Source organism: Nanorana parkeri, unplaced genomic scaffold (genome assembly GCF_000935625.1).
Source record: "Nanorana parkeri isolate BGI_ZX_2015 unplaced genomic scaffold, ASM93562v1 scaffold383, whole genome shotgun sequence".
Lineage (NCBI taxonomy): Eukaryota > Metazoa > Chordata > Amphibia > Anura > Dicroglossidae > Nanorana > Nanorana parkeri.
The window spans coordinates 494,782-507,020 of NW_017306651.1; the positions used below are offsets into that span (position 1 = coordinate 494,782).

General features: G+C 42.4%; 1 protein-coding gene across 1 annotated transcript in view; it reads left to right on the plus strand.

The window, feature by feature from the left end:
- PXDN (peroxidasin) overlaps positions 1–12,239 on the plus strand; it is a 118,435-nt gene that overhangs the window by 48,282 nt on the left and 57,914 nt on the right. Inside the window, exons 2-3 of the mRNA XM_018559227.1 lie at positions 7,470–7,541; positions 10,106–10,177. Of these exons, the coding sequence (XP_018414729.1) occupies positions 7,470–7,541; positions 10,106–10,177 (144 nt within the window). The remainder of the gene's footprint in view (positions 1–7,469; positions 7,542–10,105; positions 10,178–12,239) is intronic.

Genomic DNA, 12,239 nt, shown 5'->3' on the forward strand with positions numbered 1-12,239 from the left:
AATATCTCTCGGTCACTCTCTCTCTCTGTTATTTTACTCTTTGCTGTTGATAATAAAATACACTGCCTAGACAAAAGTTACCACCTGGATTTCGGCCACTGTTACGATATGGGGTCGCCCAGGTCTAGGTTCAGCATCGTTATGTTCCCCCAAAAATGAGGTAATCTGCCTACCTGAATATACTGAATGACCAGGTTATTCAGTCAATGGATTTATTTCTTCCCTGGTGGCACATTGGTCATATTCCAAGATGACAATGCCAGAATTCATCGGACTCAAATGGTGAAAGAATGGTTCAGGGAGCATGAAATATCATTTTCACATATGGATTGGCCACCACAGAGTCCAGACCTCAACCCCTTTTAAGAATCTTTGGGATGTGCTGTTTCCACAGTCGTCCGACTCTCCCATCATCACTACAAGATCTTAGAGAAAAATCAATGTAACTCTGGATGGAAATAAATGTTGTGACATTGCATAAGCTTATCAAAACAATGACACGGCGAATGCGTGCTGTAATCAAAGTTAAAGGCGGTCCAACAAAATATTAGCGTGTGTGACTTTTTTATTTTTTTTCTTGGTCAGGCAGTGTATATATTTATACGTTGGTAGTGCTGCTATTTGTTGGGACTAGTGAGGAGTCTGGGCTTCGTCCAAAACCCGCTCTAAACCCATCCCCTCCTCCTAGCCCAGTCAGTTGTGGAGGGGTGCATTCCCCGCTCCACAGCTATATACCACAAAGTTGTGGAGAATGCCACTGACACCACTCATTGGGCCGGGAGTGATTATAATCGTTTTGAGCGGGCTCGGGCAAACTTAGGCGAGCTGGGTATGAGCCCTGTCCAGCCTCACCTCTAGTTAGGACCTATTTCTTTTCTTTTAGAAAGAACCAATCTGATTGCAGTAAAGTGACACCTGTTTGGTTGTTACTGTACTTGATCATCACACTTTGCTAAAAAAAACAAAACCTAAAATTTGTCTGAATCAACTATTCTTTCCCCCAGTAGACAGATTCCCTCATACTGCACATGGAGAATTATATGGAGGAAACAGATTGGTTTCCAAAGAGAATGAGAACAAAATATATTTTTCTCAGACTGTTTGATAAATGTGGCTCATGTGGGAAGATTAGAACCTGTGAATGGTGTGTAATGTGTGGGTTGGGGGATTTCTCGGATGACCTTTTGTTGTGTCATCTTAGACGTGTGAATGAGTGGAAGCAGCTGCCTGACTCTTTATCATCTGTCATTCACTGTTAGGTGAAGATCTGTCAATTTTCCTTCAGGTGCTTTCAGAATGCAGGCCCTAAGTCTTCAAAGTAAACAGTAGGGCAGATAAAGTGTTTGGAGGTAACCTGCATGTTTCAGGAATATTGCAGAAGGTAGAAGTATGACTTTACCACTGGTACTAACCCATTTATTGCCCATTTATTGTGTAGGATGGTTATTTTTGAATTTCCATTTAAAGCAGGAGTTTAGTTTCATTTGTAGCATGTAGTACCAGGGACATAACTTACCTTTTAATGAAGTGCTTCCCATGTCCTGCTGGCTGCTGCTTATTGTGGAAATCTTCCCTCTACTGCAGCTGGATACTCTCCAAGTTTCTAATCTTCCGGCACTGTGTGGTTTAAGATCAGCAGCTGCAACTGTGAACCGTTAAGGTGCCCATACACCTTACGATTATCTGACAAAACTTTTCGTCCGATGATCGAATAGTCGTACGATTTTCGTACGGCAGCACCATCCTGCCCCGATGATCGCAAGATTAATTTAGTCGTAATTAACAAAAAGCACCTGGACGAAATGCGGTAAATGATTTGACCGTCAAAAGTCGTACGATTGTACAGTACTGTCGGTCAGGCACTGCATTGCACACATACAATTATCGGACGAAAAGTTGATTGCATCGATAATCGTAAGGTGTATGGGCACCTTTATGCCTCATTCACACTGCATGAGGGGCAATGCCTATGGGGAGCTGTGACTGTCGCCATTCTCTGAAGGAAGAAGACTGTGAAATGAGCGATCATTGAGCCCTCGGTATATAAAGCTGACTTGTCAGCTGCAATGTCCAACACCAGCTCTATGTTTTGGGAAGAGTATATTTCACTGTCCCAATAATTCTATCAAACAATGAGAAAAGTGCCCATATGAGGGTTCTCTGACTATAAAGGTAATAGCTAGTGTGCTTAGGACCTTTTGCAACTGCATGATCATAATTGGCCTACATTCCTTTAAGTGGCCATAGACAGCAGAGAAGAGTTGCACGTGTATTCATGGAGGGGGATTTATCAAAACTGGAGCAGGCAAAAGTCTGGAGCAGCTGTCCATGCAACCAATCAGCATCTCCATTTTCAAATCTAAACTGAAGAGAGAAGTTGTTTGGTTGCCATGCTCCGCTGCTCCAGATATTGTCTGCTCCCGTTTTGATAAATTCCCCTCAAGATCTCTTAGGCTGGGTTCACACCTAGGCGTACGGAATATGCGTGTTTCGACTGCAAATTGCGGTAAAAGAAACGTGCGACAAACGCGCATTTCCGAGGGATACTCTGCAGTATCCCAATGGATACATGCGGCAAATAAGCTCCAAAGAAGCTCCTGTACTTCGGGCGTAGGGCGTTTTGAAGCGCGTTCCTACGCGCTGTAAAACGCCCAGGTGGGAACCATGCCCATATGCAATCATTGGTTTTCACATGTTGAGCCTTTTACAGAGCGTAGGAACGCGCTGTAAACCGCCCAGGTGTGAACCAGGCCTAAGGCCTGGTTCACACCTTAGGCCTTAGCTAAACTTCCTGGTTCACATCTGGGCGTTTTACAGCGCATTCCTACGCTCTGTAAAACGTTCAACATGTGAAAACCAATGATTGCCTATGGGCATGATTCCCACCTGGGCGTTTTACAGCGCGTAGGAACGCGCTGCAAAACGCCCTACGCCCAAAGAAGTACAGGAGCTTCTTTGGGGCGTATTTGCCGCACGTATCCATTGGGATACAGCCTGGTAGCCCTCGGAAACGCGTGTTTTTTTTACTGCGGATCGCGGTAAAAAGTCGTGGCGCCACAACCGCGCATATTCGATATGCCTAGGTGTGAACCCAGTCTTAATCTCGTGCTCTTTCTGGCAGACATCAAAGATCAGTACTGCAAAGTTTTAGATACATAAACTTTCTAGTGAGGCCAGTGGAGGGAAGGGGGATGCATGTTTGAAGGTAGCAGACTGTCCTGGCCCAGGCGTAGCGCATTTAAACCACAATCAGGTAAGGTTCTAAAAAAAGGGGTAGGCAACCTCGGCACTCCAGATGTGCTGAAATGACAAATCCCATCATACCTCTGCCTTCTTGAGTCATCCCTGTGGCTGTCAGTCTCGCAGTGCCTCATAGGACTTATAGTTTCACCACAGCTGGAGTGCCGAGATTACCTACTCCTGTTCTAAAATCTCCAACCACTTAAATCCCTGATCACTGTTGTATGTGACTGTTTGAGGGCTCCCATCAACAATGAGCCCAGTCTAGCCATTGTTATTTAATGTCTGTTGGTACAGTCAGGTCATTTATAAAGATTCCTACAGTGCAGTTAGCTAAACTTGGGTATCGCATAGAAATAAGCTTGATGGGACAGTTGAGTACCGCATGTAAATTATTTTAGTCCACCGTAGGCTTCAATTCAGCTTCCTCTTATAACCAATCTATTTTTGGATTCCCTTTTTTAGAGATCACTTAGTCATGTTGTATGGTGTAGGAAGTGGTGCTAACAGACTTTGTGTTTGTTTTAATAGAGGCGTAATTGGTAAGCCAGTAAAAAGAGCATTAATGGTGGACATTGTTGGCAGCAGTCCTGGTTTCCAGTCCATTATCCCAGCTTCTTCCAAACAATTCAGTACTCTTAAGAGCACTCGGTCCTGATTGAAGTAGTGGGCTGGCTCTGGGTAACAGTTCCACAAATATAATATTGCCTTGATGGGTGGGTGTCAGTCTGGAGGAATGGGCATTCCTAGGAAGGTTGTATTTGCATGCAGACCACCCTAGGCAACGCTCACATGTGATTCTGAGCCTCCTTGACTGAAAGAACTGTAATTCAAGGAAAGAAAGGGACATTATTGCTGTGGAGGAGGAAAGCGCTAGATAATGACGGACATCCTCCAGCCAGGAAATTAGGTGGGCTCTATTTGAATGGCTCGAACTGATTCTAATGCACATTGTGAGAAGCTCAGTGTGCAGTGAAATTCGAGTAAGCAATTTCAGCCCAGGAGAGGAGCCGATACAACTGTGCAAGACTGAAGGGAAGGCTGGAGAGTAGCTTTAAGCATTCTTCATCAGTTTATATCATTATAAAGCTTTCAAACAAATGGTAACAATTCAGGTTAATAATGCAGCAGATGATATCCCATGATGTAACCCAATAATGCTGATATAACTCACATGAGGGGTGTAGGGAACCAGTCTCAATGTAGAGGCAAACGCGCAGTCTCTTCAACAAAAATGCCAGCTTTAATTCCAGACAGCAATCAATTGACAAAAAAAAAAAAGGTTACAGGCATCCAGCCCAAACATTTAACTTGTCATAAACAAATAAAAGTCTGCTCCGCTGAGCCTTACTGGGTATTAGCGATAGTCCTCTGAGCTGGGTCTGTTTTCTCTGGGAACAGTTACAGTCCATCCACAGAACCCTGTCCTTCTGACAGGCTTGGCTCCAAACATAGAACTTGCTGCATTCAGCACACTGTCTCTCCTTGCACTGAGACACACACTTCCCCCCAGCTAGGTGCAGCTGCACACTAATTAAGTCCTGTGCAGTCTTCACTAAACTACGGTCCATGGAACTAGGAGTCTGTCCCACCCAGAGCTCTATCAGACTCCTAGTAACACCAGCCCCAGGATTTGTTTTACCAATACAAGTAAAGAGCTATTTTTCTTTACCTCCAAATCTATGCTGGCATTACCTTAGATAATGAATCTAAGGATCCGTGGAGAAATGTATCTACCTTCTATCACTTTTCCTGCCAACCTGGCAGGTTTTACTGGCACCATGTTACAGGGGATTAGGATAAATACTATATTAGATGGAAATACATTTCTGATGAGTGTTGTAGACCATTGACTTATCTATGGAATGTATGTGGTTTTGTTGAAGAAACAATATTTTCCTGCGCTATCTAAATCATACTTTGAACATGTACACACTGTATACATAGACCTCATTTTTGATGATGGGAAAGGTATAGTAATTGCTGTGCAATTATTGGTGCTGTTGTGTTACATACAGAGAAAATGTAACTCTTGAATTCTTGAAAAGATGACTTTTCTTCCTACAAGATAAGGCAATTAGCATGCTTCCCCTGAAATTTCCTATCATCATTACGTGCTCGGACAGCCTTTGTGGTAAGCCTGGAGGTGCAGTTTGTGAGAACTATGCATTTGAATCAAAGAGATGCTTAGGAATCTGAGTGACTCACCCTAAATGCACAAGTTTTCTCTAACAAGGCGGCTGCTGTCCAGGTTCAGCATACAATTGAATCTAGCCTCCTGGCGCCCACTGGCAAATGGGTTTGGCAAGTGAGGGATGGAGACAGGAGGAGTGCCAGCACAGAATCTTGGATGTACCCCAACACTTGCTCAACACAAGCATTTTGCTGTACAGTTGAAAGTTAGCTGGTGTATTCTTGCATTTAAAATGTGACGTTTCCATCATAGGTACCTAAACTCCAAAGGGGGCCATGTACAGGACATGTTTTTATGGAAATGTTGAGCAGTGACCCATCTACATGATCTCAAGAGCAGACATGACCTAATGCAGCAAATTCAACCAACCATTGAGTTGGAAAAACCACTTTATGCAATAACAATTTTTCTGACAATTAGAAGTCCGGTTTGCTGAACCCTCATATTGCTACACCGTTACATAGTATTTGAGGTTGAATAAAGACATAAGTCCATCAAGTCCAACCTTTTGCTGATGTGTGCGTATGTATAGGTCCATGTATCATCTCATTCTTAAGAGTACCTGCACCCTGTATAGTACGGTCTCTCAGGAAATCATCCAAATGTTTCTTGAATGTGTCCACACTCTTAGCTGAAATCACTGCCTCTGGCAGCGAGTTCCAGACCCTAACCGCTCTAACTGTGAAGAACCCCCTTCGCCCCTTGTGCTGGAAATTTTTTCCACCAATTTTAGGTGGTGGCCTCTAGTCTTTGTTACGGAGTTAATCGTAAAGAGTTTGTTGCTAATGTTGCTGTCACCATTGAACATTTTATGCATGAAAATCATGTCCCCCCTTAATCTCCTTACTTCCAACGTGAACATGTTTAGATTTAGTAGCCGTGTCTCATAGCTCTGGTCCTCCATTCCCCTAATTAATTTGGTTGCCCTCTGCTGGACTCTTTCCAGCTCAAGGACATCCTTTCTGTTGGCTCAGAAATGCTTGCTTTTATGTAGCCGCGTATATATCTGGTCTAAGGGCTTATTCACACCATGTGTGTTTGATCAACGCAGGCTCAACATTAGAAAACATACAAGTGAGTTGGTGCTGCATTTTTTATTCTATGCAGCACACAAAACATGTCAGTGCATGTTCTATGCACAGCTTATAGAGAATGATGATTTACGGGACCTTAGGCTGCTGGAGTGGAGGGGGAGAGAGGCTCCAGGGACCGGTCCAAGAGCAAGCGGGCTCAAAGGATCATGTGAGCTTTGTTATTTTCCTCCATAAACCAAACAAGCACTTTACCCCTGCAGCGGGGATTGCCCCACTGCAAGGGTTAATAAATTTCCCCAGAGTTCTGGGGATTGGTCTGTACTGGATTGGTCTATGGTAGGTTAGGTGGAGCTTTGAAAATGGTCTAAGGAGGCAGAGTCTCATTTGAGCAGTCGGAGAATCATGGAGAGAACTTCCCACCCACTCACCTTGGTTTGGATGTAGTTATGTGGTGTTGTAGCGGTGGTTTGAAGGTGGCCAAAAAAGGTGCTGGGGGTAATGTTTTGGGACCGGTCTTAGTATGGTGTCCTCCAGTTTATGGTGTGAAATGGTATTGAACAGGAATTTCAGTTACTGATCTGCGGTTATTTTGGAGATTGTCACTAAAACGGTGAGGTGCGACTGGGGACCTAATATATTTAGTGGTACAGAAGAGACAAAATGTTAATGGAGTGGTCTTAAAAGACCTGCAACCTTTTACCTGTTTTTTTTTTAATGATGTTGAATTTTATATTTGGTTAATTTTTTAATAAAAGGCAGTCATGGCCGAACATCTCAATGGACGGTGTTGTCTGGTTATTTGGGGGAGAGTTTGAGGGAGGTTTGGGTGGCCCAGCAGTTTGCCCGTGAGGTGTGGTGGGGACATCTGTTCTACCTTAGTCATGTATTTTATGACATTTGTATTCTCCTAACAGAAATGTGGTAAATTGATTTATATATGCTGCAGCTGCACACATCTTTTCAGAAATGCATGTTTGTAATGTGTATTCTTGTTTTTGCAGAGATCTGCGCTTTAACCGAATCAAGGATATTCAGCCTGGTGCATTTACGCATCTGAAGAGTCTTAACACTCTGTAAGTTGACTTTCCTTTTATAACAGTTTTGTCTATCTTATTTCTGTGTTTTGATTTTCTCTGTTATTTAAAGTGACACTTAAGGCTTAAAAATGCCTTCAAGTACCCTAACTATTTATTAAAATTCAGTACAGTTTTGCGTAAGAAGTTAGTGGGCGTTGGTGCATTGAGCATGTGCGGGGAAGTAGGTCCATAACATTCACGAAGATAAAAATTCACACGTGCGCCTAATGCGGGGAAGCTACTGGCTTTACAGTATAAAGCCAGTAGCTTCCCCGCACAGACGCTCATGTTTTATTGTTTAACTCGACTGCAAATTTTAGGGACCCACTTCCCCGCACATGCACAATCGCCAGTAAAATGTCTGGACCTTTATCAGCGGCTCTAAGCTTGCCTGTTCAGCCGGCGCCTCCTGCACGCACCCCGAAAGTGACACACGTGTCCAGATTGGTAATGGCCCCAGTTCCTAACAGGCCACGGACCGGTACCGATCTGTATCCTGGGGGTTGGGGACCCCTGCTGTAGAGGGTATAAAGGTACTGGCACTGGATGACACTGATGCTTATTTCTCAGTGTCATCCAGTACCAGATGGCTGTAATCAACAAACTCTTCTCAGACACCATTCTGCCATTTAAAAGTCATAGGAATGTTTATAAAGTTCATTTCTTTGTGAAGTGTACTTTTTGTCCAACCCCTATTGGAATGTGCATACTCCAGGGAGAAAATATGTACCACCTAGACGTATTTTCAGTAGTAATGATGTTTAACAAATCAAAGCTGAACGTGCTAAAAGTTGATGAACTCATGTCATGGATCCTCCAACTTCAAAACCCTGTGGGGGAAACCATGAAACATAACACGTTCGTTCTGTGCATTCACATCAAATAGAGTATGCTCTAGAGACGGTGCACAGCAAAGTAATAACTGTTTATGAAATTTGCCTGATTTATTTGTTTAAGACTTGCCTTGTAAGCAGAACTCCAAGTTCATCTCGACATGAAAGGTATTTTCTGAAAGGGAAGAATGGGCTCTGCCAAAAGATATTCTTCCCAATTCCTCCCTTCGTTCTCAAGCAAAAATAAATCTCACTTAAGTAAAATATGTAAACATTTCTTATCAAACCAACTTTATTTTTATATCTGTTTCCTGGAGTGGAGATTTTAGGCTTGCTGTGACATCTTCTCTGAGTGTGTATATTTAATGTGATGGAGACATTAGTTTTATACCTACCTTCTGACAAATGTGTTCAAAATGAAACTAATTTAGGTTTTAAGGCTTGGTTAGGGTCAAGTTCTGTTGTGGGCCTGGCTTAAAGTAGTTTACTGCTTTAAGCAAGAAAGTACAAGAGCCGCTTCAGCACATAAAAGGAACATTTGGGGGGGAATTTATCAAAACTGGAGCAGAAGAATCTGGAGCAATTGCCTATGGCAACCAGTCAGCTTCTCGTTTAGTTCAGGTTTGAAAATGAAAGGTGGATGCTGATTGGTTGCCCTGGGTAACTGCTCCAGATTCTGTCTGCTCCAGTTTTGATATTCCCCTCTGTCTTTTAAATCGCTTCAGATCTTCTGTCTGAGCCAGCTCAGTATTGTCAGGGTACTCTGATCTGCTTGGCATTTTTTCATTAAATGCAGGCCTACTTTAAAACCATCTCTTGATGAAAAAGCCAAATGACCCTAACGTGCAGTGTGACTCTGAGCAAGTCATTATCTAAGAGCAAGCTCCACCATTAGCATAACTCTACCAGGGTAAGACTTTCCATTTAAACACTGAGACCTGTTGAAGTTGAACTTCAATTCATAGTGTTAGGCTTTTTAGAAGTGTGTGAAAAGAGAAGGCTGAGGCACAAATCAATAGGATGTACATTTATTGAATGGGTTACAGAAGGTGTTAGGTGACCAGTGTTTTTTGGTGTTTTATTGTAGCACTCGGCATTGATGACCCCAAGCAGGTACTTCACCCTACAGTTGTCCTAGCTTGAGGCTAAAGAAAGTTCAGCTATAGCCCCTATTATATAACTTAAACCAGGAAACAAGTACCATCCAGTCTTAACCAATCGCAATACAAACAAGTAGATAATGTAGCAAGTTATACTCTATAAGGCTCCTTTAACACAAGCGGTCCAATTAGGTCTGCCTGTCAGTTTTTCCGGTGGACCTGATAAGATGACCAACGAAAGTTTATGGGCAGCCGCGTGTAAACGTATGGGCATCCAATTGCGTCTCAGCCCTTGCCAGGTCCGGAAAAACAAACAAAGCAGTGTTCCATTTCTCCAGACCTGATCATGCCGGATAAGGGGTAATCTGATGTAAATGGACACGTTTACATCCAAATCCCCATAGACCGACATAGGCTCTGGTCAATTCAGTTTTGATGGAGGTAGATACTGGATGGACGTGGATGTCGCCGATCCATGCCACTCCGATCAGGAGAGAATCCATGCACAGATCACCTCCTGAACAATTTGATTGTCCTCGTAAAATGTCAATGGATTGGCACTGACATGGTTAAATGGATACAATGCTAAATTCCTTTTAGTTATTTGTTTTACATTTTCTTTTTGTAGGCTTCTAAACAACAACCAAATCAAAAGGATACCCAGTGGAGCATTTCAAGATTTAGAAAACCTGAAGTATCTGTAAGTAACCATTATTCTTCTTTTTTCTATTGATGTAGGTAATGAAGTGCTGGAATTCTTCCAATTAAAACATGAACTTAACCTATTTACAGTATTTGAGCTATATTTGTGAATAAATGTGGTCAGCTTAAATTATTTAAATGCAGGCAACAGGGTTTAATATTTTGCTTCTATATATGCTCTATATGTAAATCCTATATGTACACATGTGCAGGCATAATTGCTTTTATAATACTCTGCTTAGTATTGTCGGACATCTGAAGAGATCTGACACACTTGCTACTTAGTCAGACCTAAAGCTTTGCAAACAACAAAGTTTGTGCTCCCCGCTGATTGGAGAGCTCCAATCAGCGGGGTCAATTTGGCTGCTTATATTAATCTATGCAATTTGGCGACTCTTTCATTTAAAGCAGAACTGTAGCTTAGTAAAGTTATCCTATAAGTGCTGCCAGCTGGGTGTTATACTTAACCTCAGCGAACTTCGTTGTGGCCCTGCTTGGAGCCACAAAAGCCTTTCTCTCAGAAATGTCCAGTTCGTCCCATGCAAGCATACCACAGCCCCATTCTATCCTGTGGGAAAGCCATACTCTGAGAGACTGCTGGAGGCCACCATTGAGGACACCATGTACATGGCTGTCCCATAGGAATGATTCGGGCTTTGACATGCATGCACAGTGGTAGAGTCGCACATTGAATATTGCTAGATCAGGCCTGAAGGTCTGTATTTTATTTCACCAAGTGAGCAGCACCTAGGGAGATGGATGATCTATTATAGGACAGAAATACAAAGGCACGGTTGTTCGTTTTGTGTTTTAAATGCCTGGTATATATACAAAACAAGGAAAAACTATTTTTTTTAAAGCAGCATAAATCAATGGAGTTGTTTGTTTCATTGTTAAAAGGCAAAATTATGAAAGTGACTGTCACAAAAAAGTTTAAATAACAAATGTTCAAGTAAAAAAAAAAAAGCGTAAATGCTCACCTGCCCACGCCAATCAAACACAGCTTTGATGTTGGAATCGTATGCTACAATCAGGGTTATTCACTAAATGGTGAAGAGTTTGGAGAAGGCAGGAGAAGTGAACAACCTAGGACAACATAGCTGAACCAGAAAGTTAGCTGAATTGGAGAATTTTTTAAAAATCAGCTATTTTGGCCTAGATCGTTCACTTCTCCTGCCTTCTCCAAACTCTTCACCATTTTGTGAATAGACCTGAATGTCTTCAGAAAACGACACTTCCAGGAGTGTCGGTCTCCTAACCCACTCAGTAGCTCCCTTACCTTCAACCTTCCATCACTACTGTGTCTTGTAGTGACATAGGCGTTGGCAGGAAGAACCACCAGGATCAAAGCAGAACACAGGAAACCGATACACCCATTATTGTACGTTTCTGAAGGTTTCCTTTTCGTCATTAAAGCTGTGTTCGGTGGTGTAGGCCGCAGGAAGTGAGTGTTTTTTACTTTCTTTCCTTAAAGGTGGACCTGTTAACATTTAAGTTTTGTGACTGGATAACCTTTTAATGGCAATACCATAAACAGATCTTTTTTGCATGTGGCATTCTATATCTTAAAATTTAGGAGGAGTTCTTATCACTGACAAAGACACTGCTGATGTTAATATTTAAAACCGTTTTGTATTATATGTTGTATGTATGTAATTCTTTCTACTAGCACAGCATCCAGTCCACATGATATTGTATTAATCCCCAGACTGTTCAGGTCACTTCCACAGGGTCAAGTACATTGGCTGCAGACCCCTTGTCGTTTACCGGTTAACAGGTGGTAGCAATTAACTGTTAAGAAATGGTAATTCTAATTGTATATAATATTGCTGTGTACATATTACTTGGTGTAGTTATGGCTTGTAAGCTTTTGTTTTCACCTTGAAGGTTACCTTCTCACATTTCTGGGAGTTCTTTAGAAGAGCATTATGTGACTTTGTTTTGTGGGGTTTTGTTGAATTTGTTTTGTCTAAGTTGAGGACCAGCGCCTAGTAAAACATAGGCCTGACTGTGATTACTGGAGACTGATGGAGGAAGGGAAGTGCCAGTTCAGTGCACTG